Source organism: Typopeltis vanoorti, chromosome 22 (assembly GCF_054136105.1).
Source record: "Typopeltis vanoorti isolate ZY-2024b chromosome 22, IOZ_Tvanoo_1.0, whole genome shotgun sequence".
In the NCBI taxonomy this organism is placed as follows: domain Eukaryota; kingdom Metazoa; phylum Arthropoda; class Arachnida; order Uropygi; family Thelyphonidae; genus Typopeltis; species Typopeltis vanoorti.
This window is the reverse complement of record NC_143570.1, coordinates 81,463,317-81,487,233: the sequence shown is the minus strand read 5'-3', so window position 1 is coordinate 81,487,233 and position 23,917 is coordinate 81,463,317. Positions and strand designations below refer to the sequence as shown.

The following is a 23,917-nucleotide window of genomic DNA, read 5'->3' as shown; positions in this document are numbered from 1 at the left end:
AATTGGAAAAGACCAGAGTTCAATTCTCGTCGCAATGAGAGGAAACGTTGTATGGGATTTTTCAGTTGAAGGTAAATTAGCTGATCTCGTACAAAGGTAGCAAGGTATGTTTTCTCCCAGGCTAGAGAGCTTATGAGAATACAATCTTTAGCATCAGAGTTGTCATAGCTTGCACTACTTAAAAGACATTAGCACTGCCCAGCTGACATATATTTGCTTTTTATTAGTTCTTTTAATTAAGCTTTCATTGGCCTGACATCTGTTTCAAACTTTGGTTCTTATTAGAGATCAGTCGGAAACTTTTTATTAAAATGGCAAAAAACCCTCATTCAATACCAAAGTAATCCTGTTTCAGAGAGTTGTATTTTTCATAAGTCAACAATTGGTGCATAAGAGTAATACTCAGAACAAGTAAAACATTTCAGCTACCCTAGGCACAATTTTTAGTGAAGATGGTAAATTAAATATTGAAATAAACAACAGAATCAACAAAGCTGGTATGGTAGGAAGTCAACTGAATAAATTTATACGGAATAAAAGAGAAATTAGTCAAAACACTAAATTAGCTGTATACAAGACAGTGTTTCAACCAATTTTAACTTATAGATCTGAGAGCTGGGTTAGAAGTAAAACACTTGACCAAAGACTAGAGACTGCAGATATGAGAGTGCTGAGAAAGATTAGGGGTGTGAACAGATGTCATCAATGGCAATATCCTAATATCCTCATAAATGAGGATATTAGGAAAGAACTTGACGTTGTTAGTATCCAGGAATGTGTTAGCAGTGCTAATCTCAGGTGGTATGGTCACTTAAATAGAATGGGAGAGGAAAGATTAGCAAAAGTGTTCTCTGCCAGGTTGGCAGGAAAAAAGATCCTGAGGAACACCAAGATGTAGGTGGATTGATACAATAAAAGCTGCCTTAGAAGATGGACATATAAGATCTGATAATGTTGGAGTCTTGACAGGTATCAGATTGATTTGGAGGAAAATTGTTGATAGGAAGTTAGTGATGATGTAAGTTCTTCATGTAGTACTATCATAATGTCCTGTCACTCTTTGAGAATACATTTCAGGTATTTGATGATGGTATAGTAGGAAGTCAGCTGAATAAATTTATATGGAATAGCTGAATAAATTTATATGGAATAATAAATAGTAATTAGTCAAAATACTAAATTAGCTGTATACAAGACAATGTTCAAATTAGTTTTAACTTATGGATCTGAGAACTGGGTTAGAAATAAAACACTTGATCAAAGACTGGAGTCCTCTGGTATGAGAGTTCTCAGAAAGATTAGTAGAGTGAACAGATGGCATCAATGGCAGTATCACGTTAAAAATGAGGATATTAAGAAAGAACTTGCTATTGTTAGCATTCAGGAATGTGTTATTAGAGCTAATCTCATGTGGTATGGTCGCTTGTATAGAATGGGAGAGGAAAGATTACAAAACAAGTGTTCTTTGCCAGATTGGCAGGAAAAGACCCAGAGGAAGCCCAAGATGTAAATTGATGGATACAGTAAAACGTGCCTGTGTAGCTCAGTGGATGTGGCGTTTGCACACCACGTCACTTGGCCGCACGAAGGAAGACTTGGTTTTGAGTCTAGTCGGCGACTAGAGGAAATTTTTCTAAGACTTTTTTCGACCGGTTCCTGAGTTAGTTGATCTCTGGCAAGCTTGCCCAAGTTTTTCTTGGGCAAGCGGGTTTTTCGTCCCGTAAACTCAAGAAAATCGACCGTAGAACCCACATTATTTCAGACATTAAATATATTGTGTTAGGGTTAGGCACCACGAGATGGCGGCACATTTGAGCCGTCTTTCTTCACTGTGTACCGCTTAATTAGTGATAGCCTTGGGCCATCTATCTCTGATTGGTACCAGTGGAGATTGAACTGCCCACTCAGTCTCCAAAAGTTAGATTGGGCTAAATGGCCTCACCTACTCCTGTATACGGGAATAAAAAAAAAAAAAAAAAGAAGGCGTTAGCTGATTTAGCTGATAGTAAAGCGTGCCTTAAAAGACAGAAATATAAGATCTGATAACGTTGGACAGGGCTGGCGGAAGCGGGCATGCAGGCACCGCTACGATGGGGGCGCCGCCACCAGGGAAAGGTTCATAAGTTAATTTTTAAGAAACAAAATTTTTATCATAAAAAAAAATTCTTAGAATGATCAATATTAAAATAAATAAGGCCGGATACACCAAATAAAAATTAAAAAAAAAAAGTATATTGCCGCCTCTTTGATCAGCCAGCTGTTTACCATTTTGCAACTAGAGCAGGCTAAATGCTTGTCTGCAGAATGTTGTGTCTACTGTATATATCTAAAGTGAAACAGTGGACGGTTTTCATGTGCAGAAACGAATTTTCGTACAAAACATTGGTTGCTAGTTAACCAGTCATATGGTACACATCTCAGTAGGCTACTGACAGTAGCGCAGTGCTGACTATTATTTCGTCTCTGTGTCGTGTTGTGTAATAATTTCTTGTGGGCATAAAATAGAAATGGAATCAAGAATTAAAAAAAGTTATTTGGTGTGCACATAATCGTAAGTGTCATGCTGCAAAAGAAGCAGATATTAAGAAACAAACTGGGGCTCTTATTAAATTTGTTAAAATATTAAAATATTCTGATGCAGATTGTAACCAACTCGGTACATCAGAAATCAGAGTCGAAGAACCGTGCACATCATCCAGTTTGCATGAAAGTACTATTGCAACTATTGAACAAGATTTAAGTGAAAAATAGTTAAGATTTAGTCAACTACAACAAGATTTAGTTGTAGTTGACCACGAAACTAACACATTGTTAGTGTCTGTAAATTTAGAAGATCCAGGTGAATGGAGAAATATTGAAGAAAAATTACGAGTTGTTTTAATTGAAATGGGGCTTGTCCAAAATAAAAATATAATATATCCCAGAGATACATATGGTCGTAAATTTGGCAACACGTATTATAATGGAAAACGGGAGCTCTTGCCAAGAACATGGCTCGTTTATTCCGAAACTTTAAATTCTGTTTTTTGCTTTTGTTGCAAACTTGTCGCACCTACTGAATCAACTGGATCACCTACCGAGTCTTGTAGAAAGCTATAACGATTGGAGAAATGTAAGTACAACTTTACATAGACATGAAACTAGTTTAACTCGCATGAAAAATTTCTTAAAATGGAAGGAACTTGATAAAAATTTAAAAAAAAAAAAAACTACTATTGATTTCCAGACTTAAAGCATGTATGAAATGGAAAAGAAACAACAGTCGAGTGTTTTAAAACGCTTGATTGAAATTATAAAATTCCTTGGTAGTCGGTTGATTGAAATTCCTTTAGCTTTCACGGATCATCTGATAAATTATATGAAAGGAATAATGGCAATTTTTTAAAATTAGTCAAACTGTTTGCTATGTTTGATCCCATTATGGAAAATCATGTTGAAAGTGCCCTACAACGAAACAATAGGGTACACTATTTGAGTAAAGACAGTTAAAATGAAATATTGGAAACTTTAAGTAACGCAATCAGGGATATAATTTTATTATCAATTTGAAAATCTAAATATTATTCCATAATTTTAGACTGCACACCTGATGCAAGTAAAACAGAACAAATAACCATTATTATTCGCTTTGTTTCCTGTGACAATGGAATTGTGAAGATCAGAGAAAACTTTTTAGGTTTTGCAGATATATCAGATTCCACAGGACGTGGTTTATGTGCAACAATAATGGAACAACTGGAAAAATGGAATGTTCCCATTGAAGACATGCGAGATCAAGGGTATGACAATGTGGCAAATATGAAAAAGAAAAAATATGGGCTCCAAAATTTGCTTTCGAACAAAAATTCTCGAGCTTTTTATGTGCCGTGTGCTGCTCATACTCTAAATTTAATCATTAACGATGCAGCCAAAGTGAGTGCAGATACAATTAGTTTCTTTGCAATTATTTAAGAAATATAAAATTTCTTTTCATTCTCTTACAAACATTGGGAAATCTTTTAAATTTTGTAACAAATTTAACATTGAAACAGCCATCAGAAACGCGATGGGAAAGTAAAATTAATTCAATCCGCCCTCTACGATATCAGTTAGGAGAAATTTGTGATGCACTTTTTGAAATTTTAAATAATGAAAATTTTAATAAAAAACTCAGCATGAAGCACAAACATTATGTGCTAAAATAAAGGACTAAAAATTTATTTGCTCTCTTATAACTTGGCATGATTTACTTAACAGAATAAACTCTGTGAGTAAAATGCTTCAAGACAAAAATATGAACATTACACTTGCTTTAGAATCTATCGACAACTTAAAAATATTCTTACAAGAGTATTGATCAGATACAAATTTTAAAGAAGTTCTAAAAACCACAAAATAACTGAGTGAAGAGGTGGATGGAGAACAAGAATTTAAAACTGGTATGGAAGTTCGACGACGAAAGAAGACATGACAATTGGACTACGAGCATCATGACGAAATGCCACAATCGCCAGAAGATAAATTTAGAGTGAATGTGTTTTATACACTTCTAGACATTGCAATGTGTTCGTTAATAGAACGTTTTGAACAACTAAAAACATATTATGATAATTTTAATTTATTGTATAGATTACTTCAAATTAATAACGAAAATTTATGAAGAAATTGTGACGATTTAGAGATTCTCTTGAAGGACTGCGACAATAAAGATGTAAATGCAATAGAATTATTATATATGATGAGTTATGTGCTTTCCGGGATATTTTTCGGAAGGATAATTTAAATATTCAATCGATATTCTTAATTTTATTGTGTCTAATAACTTATCTTTCCCTAACTTTTCAATTGCTTTAAGAATACTATTAACCTTAACTGTTAGGGTAGCGAGTGGTAAACGTTCCTTTTCCAAGTTGAAAATTGATTAAAACCTACTTAAGAACAAGTATATCACAAAATAGGCTTGTTAGTTTGGCGCTAATAGCTATTGAAAATGATATATGTGCGGAATTAGACATTACGACCATTATTTCTAATTTTGTGAATATGAAATCAAAAACCTTAAAATTTTAATAAAAAAAATTTCAAGTATATTTATGTAATTTAATTTATTTTCTGTTATTCTGTAAAGATGTTATTTTTTTGAATACTTATATGTTCTAATTATTTCTGAATTCTTTTCTTATTGTCTCATCTATCATGAGTGTCTTTTATTTTCCTAAAAGATAGTTCCACTTATAAAAATTATTAAAATTTTTTTACAAGTTACTAAGAATTTAGTAACTTGTAAAATGCAAGAATTATTTAAACTTTAGTTCAAATAAATTTTAACTTTAATTAACATTCATTTCAATTTTGTTAGTGATTCATGTCGGTGAGAAGGCTATAATCCCTGTATCATCATATTAAACGATTAAAGTGAAGTGACTTTATCAAAATTTGCTTTAACTTTTGAGAATTTTTTGAATATTCGGGTTTTTAATGATTATCCTGCCTAGTCAACACCCCCAGTTCGTTACATTTAGCGAACCAACATGTGGCTGTTCTGTCAATATTTATTTAAGAAATTTCAAATAATTTAAATTTTATTATCGTTAAAGAACCACACACTCCTGGATCGTAACGGGGCGCTTAGATAGAAATTGCATGCGGGTGGCAAAGACCCTAGCGCCGGCTCTGAAGTTGGAGTCTTGACAAATAACAGATTACCATATTTTTTCGTCTATAAGATGTCCCCATGTATAAGACAAAACCCTACTTTTTCAAACCCAAAATTAAGAAATCAGTATTTTAAACATAAAACAGAACACATTTGCTATTTTTTAAAATATTCAAAGTATATTTAGTAATTAGATAATATTTTTAAGATACATACTGAGATGCATTTTTAGGGATGCATTTAAGATGCACTTTCTGGGCTAACTTGGTTCATGTTCTCATGGCCAACCTTTCTCTCTTCAAGAAGTTGAAGCACCATTTTGCCTTTCCTGTGAAATCAACAATGTTCATTTCTCTTGCAAACCTTTTAGCTTCATATTGAATAAGCTTGGTTGGCACACACTCTGGTGCTGCTCCATAATCCAACTCTTAAGCCTCTGCACCAAGTTTGGCCATTTTGCTGGTTTTCCTCTCAAGGCCCTCTTCTTTTTTGGCATCTTGAGTAGTTGTTCTTCCCGTTTTCTCCACTCAGTGGGAGGAGGAGGTCCAAACTGTCTCTCTGAAGCTTTATTTCCATGTTCTTTTGCATAATTGATGACTTTTAACTTGAATTTTGAAAAATATGCTCTTCATTTCTTATTTTATGGGATGGTGCTCAAAATATTGTTAATGCATTAACTTACCCCACCAATGAGTTGCAGATGTATGAACTTTCTTTTAGTGTTATTCATATATCTGTATGAATGCTTTCAGAGTTCTGATTGATTTATTCAGAATCAGCCATTAATGACGTTATTCGACAGAGTTAACAAAGGCTAGTGATTGGGGGAAGCCTGTTCGTGGAGACAATGACTGGCAGTTTTGCCACGGCAACCACGGGTCTCTCAACCGGTTACTACCCGTGTATAAGACACGGGGAGTAACCGGTTCGTAACGTACTCCCAATTTTTGGTCTAAAAATTTTAGAAAAAAACATTTTCTTATACACAGAACAATACGGTAATTAATTTGAGGAAAATTGTTAAGAAGTTAGTAATGGTGTAACTTTTTAATATAGTACTATCATTTTTTTCTTTTAGGCTTACACAGTGATCCGAATACATTTTGGAAAATTATGGAGACAACTACCTTGTTTGAGTAAAACTTTAGTTTAATATAAACCAAAATCCACATTCGACGTTTAGACCTTTATATCAAGGTCATCTTCTGGAGCATATATACTATATACAGAGAAACAAGCTGCACTACAATCTACATGGTTTTTTAAAGTTACTGACCAACTGTTACAACAATTATTGGCCTGACCTCTGGTAGGAAAAGAAAACCTTGCTACATCAACTCTAGAGTCCTATTATTAATATTATCTATTGGTTGTAAAATTACATTGGGAGCAACAACAAGTCTATATATATATATTAACACCATGATTATACATATAAATTCCAACCAGTTGGTGTGGAATGGTTTCCAATACTAGCTGAAGGTTGGCTAGAGTCCTGAAGTATGCTGGATACTAAATATTAGGTAGGCTGAATGTGTGCCATCCAGATTCTTGGAATTTTCATGCCACCATTATTGTTGATATTTGGGTGGTTTATCAGAATTTCACGGGCTTCCTTAAATTTTTCTTTCTTAGGTTTAGTTTAGGTACTTTTCCAGTCGATTTGGTGTAAGGTGTTGAGAACGTGATCTGAAAGGCCTGCTTCACCAAAATGGTTATATTTAATGTGTCTTATGTGTTCTTTCTAACCAGCAAGCTCTGAAACAGGAACTAAAAATCATCAGCAACACATTTATAAATAATGGCTATAACGAAAATACTATTAATAAAGTACTTCATAAAACATCATCAAAAAAGTAACTAGATTACAATAAAACCATAGCCATCCCATACATTAAAGGGTTATCAGAAAAATTCAACAAATTCTACACCATTATAATCTCAATGCCACCTTTAAACCACCTACAAAACTTTAAAACATATTCAACTCCTCTAAGAATCCTCTCCACCCACTGGCACATCCTGGAGTTTATTGCATCCACTGCACCTGTAACTTATCGTACATTGGTGAAACAGGACGTACAATCCCTATACATAAGAAAGAACACATAAGACACATTAAATATAACCATTTTGGTGAAGCAGGCCTCTCAGATATGAAAGATACCTGATATGAAAGAAATCCTATGTAAGATGCAAAGAATCCTCATAAGACTGTTTGGTTGGTCTTATCTTGAAAACCAAACTGGCCTGCAAATCCAGTTCTGGCAGACGGACAGCAGACAGTAGACTCTGTGGATAGGATTAACTACACTCTTGTCACATTAATTAGCTTTATATAGAACCATGTTACTTGCCATGACAGGCCACATGAATATAATCCATTAAGGAAGAAGTAAATTAATATCACATGTTAAATATTTATTGTATTGAACTTATTAATAATTCAATTATCGGATTCATTGTTTGAATTCACATTGTTGACAAATGAGTATCATTGAGTATCTTGTGAAACGATAAGACAGATGGATGATGATAAGGAGTCTATGGAGGGGGGGGGGGAGTTCAAGGATCAAGCACTTGAGAGCTGAACTGTCAGGATTAAGTTTAGGAACTCTTGTTTAATATATTATCAGCTTATTTCATGGAATGTAGAGACTAAAATCTATTACTTGAATGACCTGAAACTTTGGTAGAATGATGTGATTGTTCAGATGATCTGTTCTCTTCAGATTTAATGTGGAGAAATTTATATGATTTTATAAGTGGTCAGTTTGAGATGGATGGAAATAGTTGGATTATATATATCATCAAATTCCCGACATGTACCCTCAAGGGGGTGTACAGGTTATGCACACCCCTTGAGGATACAGGTATATTGTATCTATCAGTGTTATCATCATCGCTTTACTGATATGTACCCCAAAGGGGTGTTCAGGTTACTATGACAGCACTACATGATTAAGTTTACATTATTATTAATCTCATATCAACAGTTTTCCTCCAAATTAATCCATTACTTATAAGCACTCCAAAATTGTCATATCTAACATTTCACTTTTCTAAGGCATTTCTGACTAAATCAATCCACCAACCCTTGGCATCAAATACCTGTTTTGCTAACCTTTCCTCACTCGTTCTATTTAAGTGGCCATACCATCTTAAATTAGCTCTGCTTACACATTCTTGAATACTAATACTGTCAAGTTCCTTTCTAATATTTTCATTATTAATATGATTCTGCCATTGATGCCATCGGTTCACTCCTCTAATTTGTCTCAGAACCCTCATATCTGTGGTCTCTAGTCTTTAATCAAGTGCATTATTTCTAACCCACCTATCAGATACATAACTTAAAACTGGTTTGATAACTGTCTTGCATACTGCTAGTTTGGTATTTTGACTAATTTCTCTCTTATTCCATATAAATTTATTCAGTTGGCTACCCACCATACTAGCTTTGCTTATTCTGTTGTCTATATCCAGATTTAACTTGCATCTTCACTAAAAACTGTGCCTAAATAGCTGTGAAATATGAGGGTGGTCTGAAAAGTTCTCACCCTCAACCATAGATGGCAGCACTATTAACAAGTTTTTTCCCCCTTAAGTTGGTACATCTGTCATAAGCATCCATGTGAAAGTGCAAGTCATTTATACAGCTGTCTGAAGCAAAAGTGTTGCTTCTATCCCTTGAAATGGATAAAATTGAATATCATGCAGTTATAAAATTCTTTGTAAAAGAACGTTTAATGCTAAAAGAAATTCATTCAAAGTTCATAAAAGTTTATGGGCACTCCTCTCTTTTGCTTTTGACAATTAAGAAATGGGCTGCCGAGTTTAAACGTGGCCATACCAGCCTTGAAGATGATCCATGTGAAGGATATCCAAAAAGTGTAACAACACCAGAAATCATCAATCAAGTGAACGATATGGTATTGGATGACCGGCGAGTCAAAGTGCATGAAATTGCTGAGCCTATAGGCATTTCAAAAGAACGTGTAGGATAATTGATCTGCTGTGAGCAAATGCATGACACTTGCTCACAGCAGATCAAAAACGCAATCGCATGAAAATCTCTGAACAGTGCTTGGAGCGTTTTAATAAGAATAAAACTAAGTTTGTAGATTGATTTATTACTATGGATGAGACTTTGATTCACTTTTAAACACCAGAATCCAAACAGCAGTCAAAACAGTGGACAGAAGCCAGTTGTTCAGTGCCAAAGAAGACAAAGTTGGTTCCATCAGCAGGAAAGGTCATGGCATCGGTGTTTTGGGATGCTAAAGGTATTTTGTTTATTAATTATCTTGAGAAGGGTAAAACAATGACTAGGGAATATTATTTCGATCTTTCAACCAGACTAGATGAAAAAATTCGTAAGAAAAGACCCGGTTTGCAGAAGAAGAAAAATCATCTTTCATCAGGACAATGCACCTGCCCACAAAGGTGTTTTGGCAAAGGGAAAATTAATGGATCTGCACTATGAATTGTTGTTTCATCCACCCTATTCCCCAGATTTGGATTCCTCTGACTTCTAACTCTTCCTCGCTTGATTTGAAGAAAAACACTTGTCAGCGTTTTTCTTCAAATCAAGAGACGATTACAGTTGTAGAGGGGTATTTTTGCAGATCTCTTACTGAGAGATCTGCAAACCACTACAGGGACGGGTTAGTGGCACTGGAGTATCACTGGAATAAATGTATTAGTCTTAAGGGAGATTATGTTGAAAAATAAAAATAATTTTGAAATTATAAATTCGTTTTTTCATTGTTAGGCTGAGAACTTTTCAGACCACCCTCGTATTTTACTTGTTCTATAGGATCTCCATACCGAATGTAGCTGAAGTTTTCTATGTTCCTTCCTATTTTCATAGTTTTGGTCTTTTGATTATTGATTTTCATTCCAAATTTGTTGCAGCTATTATTCAACGTAGTTAAAGAATCCTGGAGACTTGTACTGTATGTGTTTAGGAGTACAACATCATATGCATAAAGCAAAGAGCTAAGTTTGGACATCTCCAATTCTAATATCAGGCCTAATGCCACTTTCTTTCACAATTTTATCCATATAAATGATGAATAAGAATGGAGATAATGTGCCTCCTTGTCTTACCCTTGATTTTACATGAAATCATCTTCCTGTATTTCCTTCAATTCTGTCTGCTGAGTGACAATTTAAATATGGACTATGGATTGGTCTGTATAATGTTCCATTGATCCCATGCAATTGTAGTGTTTTGAAAAGCTTTTCTTTTTGCACCTTGTCGTATGCCTTTTCCAGATCTACAAAACTAAAGTTCAGATCCTTGTCATATTCCCACGATTTCTCAGCTATTTGTCTTAAGGTGAATATCTGATCTTGACAATCTTTATTTGACCTGAACCCTGCTTGTTATTTTCCAAGTTTCTCTTCCACAATCTATCTCAACCTCTTTTCAAGTATGTTTGAATAAATCTTACCTGGAACACTTAGTAGAGAAATTTCTCTGTAATTCTCACATTCAGCTTTATTCCCTTTTTTATAAATGGTACTATGAGAGCCCTATTCCGATTATTGATAATTCGATCTCCTCTCCAAGCCTTTTGAATTATATAGTGTGGCCACTGCAAAACGTTTATACATCCATACTTGAGCATTTCTGGTTGAATATCATTGATATGTACTCTTTTTTTGCATTCCTTTTGAAAATGCTCTAGTTTGGTTCTGTCACTTGTTTTCAAAGTAATTATTCTAGACTTCAAGGATATCCTTATCTTCAATTTTTTATGTTACCTTTATCATCTTTGGTTCCTGTTACAGTACTCTTTCCTTTGCTTCTAAGCATCTTCAAATAGCCTTCAGAACATTTTGCTACTTTCCTGATATTTATTTTCTGTATTCTTGCCAAAGTCTTCCTATGACATTTGTTTAGCTACTTTTACACATAGCTTAGCTCACTTATATTTTTTTCTGTAGTCTTTCAGGGTATCTGCTGACTTATTTGCTATGATCTTTTGGTATGCTTTCTTCTTTTTCAGGACTGCTTTAACTTCTTGTGTCCACCATAGTGTTCTTCTTTTTCTATCCTTGCAGACAACTTCACCACATACCTCTCTAACTGAATCAGTCAGTGTATTCTTCAGAGTTTGCCACTGAGACTCCAAGGTTTGTTTCTTGTTTTCAAACTGCTGCAAATTTTTTTCAGTAATGTTTGCATAGTTGAGTCTATAATTTACCTGTAAAAGCTGCTCAACTTTAATTATTTTTAAAACTTTCTTGCATACTATTCTTTTCAACGTAATATCCATTTTTATCCTGTTTAGTACTAAGTAATGGTAACTTCATTACCATTACTTATTACCATTACTGGAGGGTAGACCAATAATTGTTGTAACGGTTGGTCAGTAACTTTAAAACATAAGGATACTTTAACACTTGTATCCTGAACCAGCCTTATGATATCACTATCAACAATGACGTAGTCAATAAGGCTTTCTCATTTCTTGTCTCTTCTCGCCATGTGAACTCATTCACATCTTTATGTTGAAACGTGTTAGTAATGACTAGTCTGTGTCCTGAGCAGAAGTCTAGTAAATACTTACCATATTATTAACTTTGCCATTTTCATCCGATTTTCCCAAAATGTTCATATATACATATCTGGTGCAATTCATTTCCTACTCTGCTGTTCAGGTCTCCAAAAGGACGACTTTTTCCATTTTCTTTATATCAGCTTGCTGTTTTGATGACTCAAAAAAATTCCTCCACTTTTTCCTTAGAAGAACCTTCTGTGGGACCATAGACACAAATAAGTTTCATCATTCATTTCCCCATTTTGAGTTTGCCCACATAACTCTACTTGTAACTGCCTTCCAATTAAAAAGTTTGTTTATGTTTGGTGTTTAATCTATTGTTACTCCTTGCTTTCCTTGATCATTATTGTTTAGTAATATCTCACCTGTTTTTGTTCTTTGTCTCTGCAATGCCAATTATGTCCACATAGTAATTTTCCAATATTCTTCTGCAAGTTTGATTTCCTTTCCATTAATACTCCTTATAGATAGTTCCTATTTTCAGTTCTTCTGATTTTATTCTTCTTCTAGATGTTGAGTTGGAGATTATTCCATTAACTGACTTTTCACTGTTTGCCCTGGTTCTGATGAAAACAGTAGGGGCCTTGTTTAACTAGCTACGTCCCAGCCAGCATGAAATCTCATCATGTACCATCATATGCATTTGTGGTTTAAGCCAATAAAAATTACAATTTGGTCATCTGAGTCCTAAATTAATTGCCTATCCTTGTTGGTTCAGTACCCAGTAGATGCCTACTAATAGGGTGCACCGTGTGAAGGTGAGGATTGGACATTAGGTCAGAAGCCCCAGTAGGTTCTCCTCATTCCTGAAAGGCTATGTGGAGGTCTCCTCCCAGTTATTTGGCTTTGACTCTTAAGCAACCTGTATCATTGTTGTGTGTGTGTGTAACCCTTTACAAAGATATATATATATACACACACACACACACACACACACACACACACACACACACACACACACACACACACACACACACACACACACACATCTCTACTGAATGTGTTTATTGTTAGTGTCTTTGCCTTTGATAATGCTAGTTTGAGCTGACAAAATGTTGGTTTGTAAATAGTTAATTTCAGATAAATGATTTTCATTCCATTTTTACATAATTTTTATTTTGACAGAAATTTTGACATGAATCATTGCAACTACAGAATTTTGAACATGGAAATAGGCAATAGAAGTTTAAATATTGATTCACTACAAGTCACCTTTATGTCTATTTATTGATATTGCATATCACGCTGTTTAAAAGTTTTACTTGTAATAAGTATCAATCATGTGATTTTGGTAAATGCATTACAGTTGAAATAATTTGTTTTTGCAGTTCCTTATTGTAGTTATTGATAGTACAGATAGAGAACGGCTCCCAATAACAAAAGAAGAGCTTTGGAAGATGTTAGCACATGAAGTAAGTCAATTTTTCAGTTAAGTTTAAAAGCAAAACTTTGTTTATTTTTCAATTTTATTCTTGTATTCATAAATACTTCTGGATTCTTCAGATATTTACTGATAACAACAATAATAATAAGGACCCTTAATTCATTAGTTGAATGAATTATAGTCCTCTCTCGATATAGTAAATGCTGACATAACAAATTCGCTTACTGAAACAAACTAACGAATATCCCCAACTAATGCTCCATAGGTACAGTGTTATTGTGTTCTACAAAATATTCATGATAGCGAACTAATCCTGATTTAAAAAAAAAAAAAATACAACACTCTTTCCTCCATTTCTAAGCTTTTTCAACAACCTCCAGAATATCTTACCACCTTCTTTATATTTATTTTCAATGTTCTTGCCAAAGTCCTCCCATGACTTTTGTTTAGCTAGTTTTACACAGTGTTTAGCTTTCTTACATTTGTCTCTGTATTCTCTAAGAACACAAGCTGAACTTATTTGCCAGGAACTTTTGATATGCTTTCTTCTTTTCCTTCACTGCCTCTTTAACTTCCTTTGTCCACCATGAAGTTCTGATTTTTCTATCTTTGCAGACAACCTCACCACATGTCTCTGTGGCTGAATCAATCAGTATTTTCTTCAAGGCTTGCCACTGAATCTGCAAGGTTTGGTTGCTGTTCTCAAACTCTTTCATTTTTTCTTCAATAATCTGTGTGTATTTTAGTCTACAGTTTACATCTGAGAGCTGCTCAACTTTTATTCGCTTTAAAAGTTTCTTACATGTTATTCTTTTCAATATGAAATTCAATTTTATCTTGCTCAAGACTGAATAGTGATCACTTCGAATTTCAAATCCTCTGTACACTCTGGTGTCCTGCACCAGTGAGAAAACATCACTATCAACAACAATAACATAGTCAATGAGACTTTTCTTATTCCTTGCCTCTTCTCTCCATGTGAATTTGTGCACATTTTTATGTTGGAACATGGTGTTAGTAATAACTAGTCCATGTCCCGACCAGAAATTCAACAGGTATTTGCCATTATTATTAGCTTTGCTCTTTTCTCCAAATTTTCCCAAATCATATTTGTATGTCTGACAATCATTTCCCACTCTGCTATTTAGATCCCCAACAAGGACCAATTTTCATTTTTCATTGTGTCAGTTACTTTTTCTAAAGCCTCAAAAAATTCCTCCACTTCTACCTTAGTAGAACCTTCTGTGGGAAGGTTCTACTAAGGTAGAAGTGGAGGAATTTTTTGAGGCTTTTTAACTCTTCATTGGCACAAATAAGTCTCATTGTCCAGTTCCCCATTCTCATATTTGTCCACATTACTCTACTTGAGACTGCCTGCCATTCAAGAAGATTAGCCTCGTATTTAGTATTGAATACTATGGCTACTCTTTCTTTTCCTTGATTGTCATTGCCTGAATATAACATTTTGTGTTTATTGCTCAGAAAGGTCTCACCAGTTTTTGTCTTTTTTGTTTGTCACCCCAATTATGTCAATCTGGTACTTATCTAATTCCTCAGCTAGCTCCATTTCTTTGCCATTGAGGTTTCTTATGTTGATAGTACCAATCTTTAACTCTGGTGATGTTGATTTGGGGTGTGTTTTCAGATTTGTTCAGTGATATACAATGATACACAAACAGTGATATGTATTCAAAATACAAAATGATGGTACAACATGACAAAATTTTAGACTTTGGAGTAATTATTTTGAAAGAATGCTAAATGAAAAAAGTAACAGAATTTGATACTAGATGTTCAAGAGAAATTCAGTAAGTACATATTAGTACTTCTTGCTGCATTCTTACTGAGAAAGAAAAAGCAATCATAAACATGAAATGTGAAACGGCATGCTGAAGTAGATGATATTTACCATAAATGCTCAAATATGGAGGTGTACAAAAGTAGTATAGGTTGGCTGAGATTGGAGTAAAGCTCTACTATTATCTATCTGTAAAAGCAGAAATAGCAAATTCAATGTGAAAATTACAGAAACATTTCCCTATTGAGTGTTATTGGTAATATTAAGGCAGGCATATTTGAGAAGTGGCTAAGAAAATTGTGGAAGAGAACTCAGAAAAACAAGTACGTTCAGGCCAAATTGAGGTTATCAGAATCAGATTTTTCGCTTTAAGACAAATAGTTGAGAAATCATGGGATTATAACAAGGATCTGTATTTAAGTTTGATAGATCTGGAAAAGGCATATGACAAAGTGCCAATAAAATAAGTTAGAAGTCAGAATTGGAGATACAGGAAATTGATTTGATATAAACTTCAATGTTAGACATAGCTGTATACTATGTCCGCTTTTATTCATCATCTGTATGAATCACATGATGGATGGTGCCATTAAACTGATATCAAGATTGAAGGTATCAGTTGAGCTCATAACTTTATGCAGACGATGTTATACTCTTAAATAAATTAGTACAAGACTTCAGGATTCCTTAACTGAATCGAATAACTGCTGCTATACGTTAATTATAAAAACTTTAATTAGTACTTCACTATATTTCGGCAACATTACATTGCCATCATCAGGGATCACAAAAAACAGTGATATGTGCATGCATGCAGGCACTACACTGGGCAAATGGGGCTGAAGAAAGGTAACCAAAGGGCAGGCCTAGAGTCCTAAATATTCTCCAATTTATTCCCCTTATGCTAACTTGTTTAACTTTATTATTGAATGTGAGCAACTTGCTCAAACATGACCTTCCTTTAGTAAATTCATGCTGTTCATTGTAAAGCATAGATTTTTTGTCAACCTATTTCTGTATGTAGGTCCTAACCATTTCCAAAATCTTCACTACTACTCTGGAGATACTATTAGGTTGATATATTCTGACCACATAAGTGAGCGCTCTTGTTGGCAGATTGCCAAGAAGAGTCAATTCATGTTGAAGGGGAGAAAGAAATAAGGCGATGAACAAATTAGTCAACAACATGCAAAAGCATGTACTTTATAGGTAAAATTTTCCAACTGTTATAGAAGCAAAATAGTTAACACTTTAAAAACTACAATGATCATAACAGATAAGTTAATTTTCCAACGTGTAATAATAAACAGCTCATCCCACAATATGGATTGATTACCCTATTATTGGAATGGATTCTCCTTCTGTTGACATGTGCAGAAGTGTCGAAGGGTCTTGTATCTTTGGCGTACTATAACTGGATACATTAGTCTTTCCACCACTCTTGTGCAAATGGGATTACCATATTTTCTTTCCTCTCCTGTGGAATCTTCTTTGTCCTGGGACTCAAATTATATAACTTGGTCAAAGAAATGGCCAGTTCATCTGTGAGCACTCTTTTAGCATTTCTGCTGATATCCCATCAGTCTCTATTGCTGTATTTTTATTCAGTTTGTGCAGCAGCTCTAGTATCTCCTTATACACTTGAGTTTCTTCATCCAGTGAAGAGGTAGCAATGAACTCAGTGTTGCATATACCAGGTTGATTATTATTATGACTAATTGCAAAATGAGTATTGATTAGTTGAACAGTCTCTTCATCTGTCACCTGCATACATTCTGCATTCAGTAGAGTTATTCTTTCATATTCATTCTTTCTTTTACTTGCAACATAATGACAGAGCCAGTTTCTTTTTATACTTCCCCTTATAATGAAAATTATAAGGGGAAGGCAAGAAGAGTTATAACTGTTGTATGGAAAGCAAAGTTATAACTCTTCTTGACTTCCTCTTATAATTTTCATAACTGACACTACTGTTGTGCACATGGTATTCCTTCGACATCATCTTTTTGTTAAAATCTCTTGCTTAATAAGATTATGCATCTATTTTACTCCTTCCCTATTTATTCTTTGAACTCTATGGACACATTTTGATATTGCATCATTTAAGTACTTTTTAAACGTTTCTCCTTTTAATTAATTTCAATTCTTCATTCACTATGTCTGTAACAACATCATACTGTGTTTTCTTGTTAGACTCCCCCCCCCCCCCCACACCAGATGACTTCAAAACTCACACTGCATAACTGCTTACTAGTATTTCAGTCATAGGTTCCATCTCAAACTGGATTTAAATCCAATATCAACAGCACACTTCCTCCTGACTATCCTTCCTAAAAATACTGTACTCTTTACATTCGATATCAATTAGTATGTCAGCCTCTAATAGCAGGTCTCACAGAGGCTTACAATCTGAGGTCCCAACATATTCGCCAAAACAGGCAATAATATATGGTAAAAAACTACTGTATTTTTTGGACCATAAGACGCACCTTTTTACATAGAAAAATCAACTTAAAATTGGGGTGCTTCTTATGGTCCGAAGGTAACATTAAAAATACAAATCTTTACACTGTACCGAAGCTGTAAGCGAAGTTCAATTACTGGCGCAATATGTTAATAAAATTAGTAAGTATGCCACTGAAGGTAGGTATCTAAGTTATCTTGCTGCATGTGGGTAAATCACCGATTTAGAGTGTCAGTAGTCAGTATGTAAATATGTGCTTTTGTACGGTTCATTTGAATTATTTTTTAAAGGCCTTAAAATGTTTATCTTAAAATTAGAAAAAATGAGTGTAAAACAAAAAAGACTTTCATATAACGTGAGTTATAAATTAAATGTGAGAAATTATGCAAAACGATATGGAAACAGAGCAGCAGAAAGGCATTTTGGTCCACCACCAACAGAAACTATCATTCACGAGTGGAGAAAACAAGAGGAACAATTAAAACTGCTATGTAAACACAAGAAAACATTCCGTTCGCACCTAGAAAAATGGCCAGAATTAGAAGTAAAATTAAAAATTGGGTAACAAATCATCAAAACATGGGGATATCTGTTTCTACAAAAATGATAATTTTTGAAGTGAAACGATGGGCAACTGCTAATGGAGTTTTAGACTTTACCGGATCACCGTCTTGGTGCTTTAGATATATGAAAAGACACAGGTTATGCATGCATACAAAAACCACTCTAGCCCAAAAAATGCCTGCTGACTAAACTTATAGAATTCCATAGATTTGTCATATCAGCGGGAAGGAAATTTATCATGAAAAAACTCACTACACTGTAGTTTTAGCTTGTTGTGCGACGGAACAAAACTACCCCCATGTTAATGTTCAAGAGAAAAACGTTACTGAGAGATGAAATTTTGGATACAAAAGATAAGGGCAAAATGTCCAGGTGCGTTGTTTAAAAAGATAAAACAGAATCAACCAAGAAGCTTTTAAAAGAAATAAATACAGAACTAGCTTCATTCCTGAAGGCCTTACTAGTCAATTACAACCCTTGGATGGATCTATTAATAAACCATTCAAAAATTTTATGCGGGAAGAGTGGAACAAATGGATGGCAAAGCCAAATCATGATGTTACAGCAACAGGATATATGAAACGGCCAACAATTTCAGAAGTATGTACCTGGGTGAAAAATTCATGGGAAGCTGTGAAAGAAGAGACGATCTAAGAAATGCGGGATAAGTAATGCGATGGACGGTACCAAAGATGATGCAGTTTTTGAAGGGAGTGACAACAATAGTTCAGACGAAAGTAATACGAACGGTGACATTAACGAGACGAGTGATAGTACCGAGAATGAAGATGAACTGAATATTGCCGATATAAATGATTGTAACAATAAATAAAAATTAAGTAAGAATTTGTAAATATCTTTATATAATAAAATATTTTTTCCTAAAAATCGTCTCATAAATTTAGGGTGCATCTTATTGTCCGAAAAATATGGTAATTATTCTAAGAAGAAACACAATATAAATTGATTATAATGATATGAGACACAGGATCATGCCCTATAAACTGGAAGAAGTTGGTTTTTATACCAGTGCACAGGAAGGGAGATATGAAAAATTGCCAGACCTATTAGTTTAATCTCTCATGCAAGAAAGATTTTATTAGTCTCTATCCTGGATCAAGGTTATGTTGACATGATTTCTGTGATTACCATGCTCATCCCATAAGAATGAAAAGCAGCAATGTTTTATAATTCCTCTTGCATACGTATCCATCAGTAATGCTGTTACTTTTAAATTCTAACAAATATTTCAATAGTAGGCCTCATACCATAATTCCATCAACTTGCAGATTTTCAAAAAGTTGCTTGATTCCATGTGTTAGAGTTATGGAAGGCTTCCCATTATTATTATGCAACAATACAGCATTTAAACCTGTTCTGCACTCATGAATTTCATTGATTTCTTCCACAAGATCAGCTATGACATGGCAGTTACAAATTCCATGTTTTTAATCAAAATATGAAGCTACAGAATTTGTTTCCAAATAAATCATTATTCTAAATGATAGTTCTATTTTTATTTTATAAAAGCTATTTAGGAATGACTCTCTTTTCTTTTTGACTCCTACATAAAAAGGAAGCAAGTTGTAATAATTGATTATACCCTCGGGTCATAATTTCTGCTTCGACACACAAAAGTACAAATCTGTTAAAAAAAAAAAAGAAAAAAGGAAAAACCTGAATACAAGAATTACAGAGGAATTTCTCTTAGAATTCCATAAGGTAATTAATTTTAGACAGTACTGCTAATTGTCGCAGTTCTTTTTCTCGACAGATCATACAGTCCTTCAACTCAACTTTTGTTTTCCTTAAGATGGAACCATTGACCATAAACAAAAAGCTCAGCAATATTCTCCACAAAATTGGTTACTTTCTTAAATTTTTCATTTTTTTAATTGAAAGTCTAATCCTTGAAAGTTAACAAACCTAGTGCACATTTAATAACGTTGGAGAGTTATAGATAATTCTGTTGCTCTGCTATTAAGATCAAACATTAGACTTCCATCCGTGTTATGGTTTCATTAAACAGGCAGTGATCATACACCATCCAACTGAAATCTGTCATCGAAAGACTTGGTGGAAGTCTCTATCCATAGGATTGGAACCCCTACAGTCTGTTACTTTGAGTCCAGATATACGCTATCCACTGTATCAACCAGACACTCTTTTGCTTTTAACAAGCAGTTATAAGACGTGGATTTGGCTCAATGTGGGCAAGGATATTAGAATGAAAAGGAGCCATATGGGATAAGATTAAAACTACAGGACAAGATGAAATTGGAATTAACATGGTCAGAGGAAATAAGTTAATGAGTAGAGCTCGACAACTTATGCAAAAGCATACTCACCACTCAAAAAATATACTCGCTTAAGAATCTACCCCCACTCATTTTTCAATGATATGTTCCAACAAGTCAATAAGCATTCCATAAGGTGATTATATAAATATTCAGGAATAAGGCTCAAAGAAAGACTATTATTTTTAAACAAAATCTATTCAAGTAACCCACCAATAGAATGGAAAAAAAAATTGATTTTTTTTTCCATATCTTTAAAAAAGGTAGTAGAAATGACCCTAAAAACTATAGAGGTATCAGTATAAATTCCTAACTGATAATTAGTTTACGGAGTTAACAACGCATATAAAGTATATTAATTAAAGGTAACTTTAATAAATAACTTCTATATTTCGGCAACGTCACGTTGCCATCTTCAGGAACATAAAGATATGGTATGTGCACGCAAGCACTAACAAAAGCAAATGAGGAAGAAAGCAAGAAACTAATATTGTTCCTAAAGTCCTAATGGTGCCCTCTGGTGGGCTAATTTGGTTGATTTGGCAGTTGGGCTGAAGTTCTCAAAATGTAAGTCTCCCAAATTTGGGGTAGTTTCATGCACCCAAATTTGTTGAGGTTAGGAACGTTTTTTAGAGCTGCTGAAGATTCCTTGAATAATCTCTCGTATTTAAACTTGCTGCAGTGTATTATTTTTGTTTTCTTCCAACGAATTCTATGGTGGGTATCTAAGGCATGGTCTGCCAGCCCAGAGCGGCTGTACTGGTGGAACCGGATGTAGTCTTTGTGTTCTGAAATCCTGATATTTGTTGTTCTGCCTGTTTGGCCAAAGTAGGACAATTTGCAGCTGCAAGGGACCTGGTATACACCAGGTAGGTCTAGGGGAAGTGGTTGGTCTTTGGTAGAGCAAATAAGGGATGCCAACTTTTTATATGGTCTGTAACAGGAAGTAAGGTCATATTTTCTGAGGATATTGGTTATTTTCTCAGAGGTGCCCTGGATGTAGGGGATGGTGATTGATTTGGTGTAATCTTTATTGTGGAGAGGGGGAGGGGAGTTGTGGTTTATTGGTTTTATTGATAGAAAAAATTAAAAAATATAAACACAAATGGATGGAACACGTTGAAGGAATGAAAACAGAAAGATTACCAAAACAAGTCTTAAATTACAAACCATTAGGAAAAAGAAAACCAGGACTTCCTCTAAAGAGATTCAACAATGACTTCTAAGGCCGGAACAGGCCACTCTAGGTAGGCCTAAATCGTTGACAAGCATGATGATGGATGACTCCACTTGTCCTTCTGCACACCAGAATACCAGATGTCAGCACTTCTCTTGGTGACTCAAACTGATCATGTGCATGTTTTCTTTTCTACAGAATGTCTTTCAGCCATTTTTAGTTGCCTTTTCTTCAGCACAGTATCACTGTCAGATGTTATGACCTTCATAATTTCTCCTTGACCTTTTTTCATATGATTATGATGTCTGCTGTAATGATTCAAATGCTTACTCAAGAGGGAAAAAAACAAAACAAAACACGAAATCCCCCCCCCCCCCCAACTTTATCCAAGCTTTGTTTCTCAAAACAAGTGTGCCAAAGCAGTCCAAGATGAAATTCACTATGGTTAATTGACTCAACTTCTGCTCAAAGTCCACTTCTCATTTCTTGATGGTACTGTTATAATATCATCCAAAGATAAGGCTTACTTTTTGCTCTTGTAACTTATATAAAGAATCAAGGCAAGCCATTTTCCACAGTACCATGAACAGCTCTTCATTACATGCTACCTCTGATCTGCCAGTATGATACCAGGAATTCTTATGGTTTGGATATCATCATGTTTAGCAGTCTTGATGGAGAGGACCCCCCCCACTTCCTGCTGGATTTGTGCTCACAGTTTTTGTCCTATAATTAACACCCATCCTATTTCATCTGTTCAGTTTGTATAGCACCCACATGATAGCATGGACATCCCAAAATTGGGAGATAAAAGTTAACCATTAAAGTATCATTTCGTTATCCTTAACTTTAGTCTTCTTGCTCTCCTGGTTGGCAAAGTGAATAACTTCTCAACTCCCCATCCAACAGGCTTTGGATTCTAATCCATTTTTGGGAATGGATGTTTTTGTCAATGTTTTTAGGTGGTGTTTGAATTTCATTGTCTTATATGAGACTACCAGTCTGCTTACTTGGAGGCCTGAAATGGCTGGAGTAGAGCACTTATGGCTTATTTAATTCTAAGCTTAACTATTATTGATGTGTGATAGTTCCCCTTTCACGAATGGGATTCATATAAAATGAATCAGAGGACCCATTGTGCTAGGTAGCAGTATTCAGAAAGCTGGTGTGGAGAATATTTTCTTGATATATGTTAGGTCCCCTAATATGTATGAAGCTTACTTAGACATAGTGCCGATTGTGCATCTCTTTATGCTGATAGTTAATCCATTGAACAGGGGTAGCAACCTTTTTGAGTGAAGAGCCAGTTTTGATTTAATTAAAAAAAAAAAATCTGAACTTTCCCCCACCTGCTCAAGCTGGTGGTAGGTGGGGAAGAGTTTTTATAAGAAATTGAATAGTGGAAGATGTTTCATTAAACACACACACACACACACACACACACACACACACACACACACACACACACACACACACACACACACACACACACACACACACACACACACACAGGAAAACCTCACTTAATGCGATTAATTAATCCATCAATTAATTCTCACTAAGCAAAATTGCATAACCAAACCATGCTTAGTGAAAACCTGACATGTAGGTCCCAAGCCCGGATAAATGGGGAGGGTTGAGCACAGGACTAGCAACTCAGTCTCAGAAAAAAATCTTTGCTATGCAAACCGAAACCTTCCAAAATGTGATACTGGATGAAGAAAATAGAACATGGACTGCCACGAACACGAGGCACCTCTGTGAAAGCCCTTCTGGGGAAGCAGAGGTGCAGAAGAAAGTGATAGACACCTTACCAAAAGACAAGCTTAAACTGGGATGTTGGAATGTTAGAACCATGTTTGAAACTGGGAAGACATATCAAGTCTCAAGAGTTCTAAAATACAGACTAGAAATAATGGGATTAAGCGAAACGAGATGGATCGGAACTGGAAAAATCAAATTAAACTCTGGTCCCTACTTAATCTACTCTGGGAATCAAAATACGAATGACCACACAAAGGGAGTT

General features: G+C 34.8%; 1 protein-coding gene across 1 annotated transcript in view; it reads left to right on the top strand.

Annotated features, from left to right (window-relative positions):
* Arl5 (ADP-ribosylation factor-like 5) overlaps window positions 1-23,917 on the top strand; it is a 96,641-nt gene that overhangs the window by 50,237 nt on the left and 22,487 nt on the right. The window contains exon 4 of the mRNA XM_090411908.1: window positions 13,536-13,619. Coding sequence (XP_090268034.1) covers window positions 13,536-13,619 — 84 coding nt within the window. The remainder of the gene's footprint in view (window positions 1-13,535; window positions 13,620-23,917) is intronic.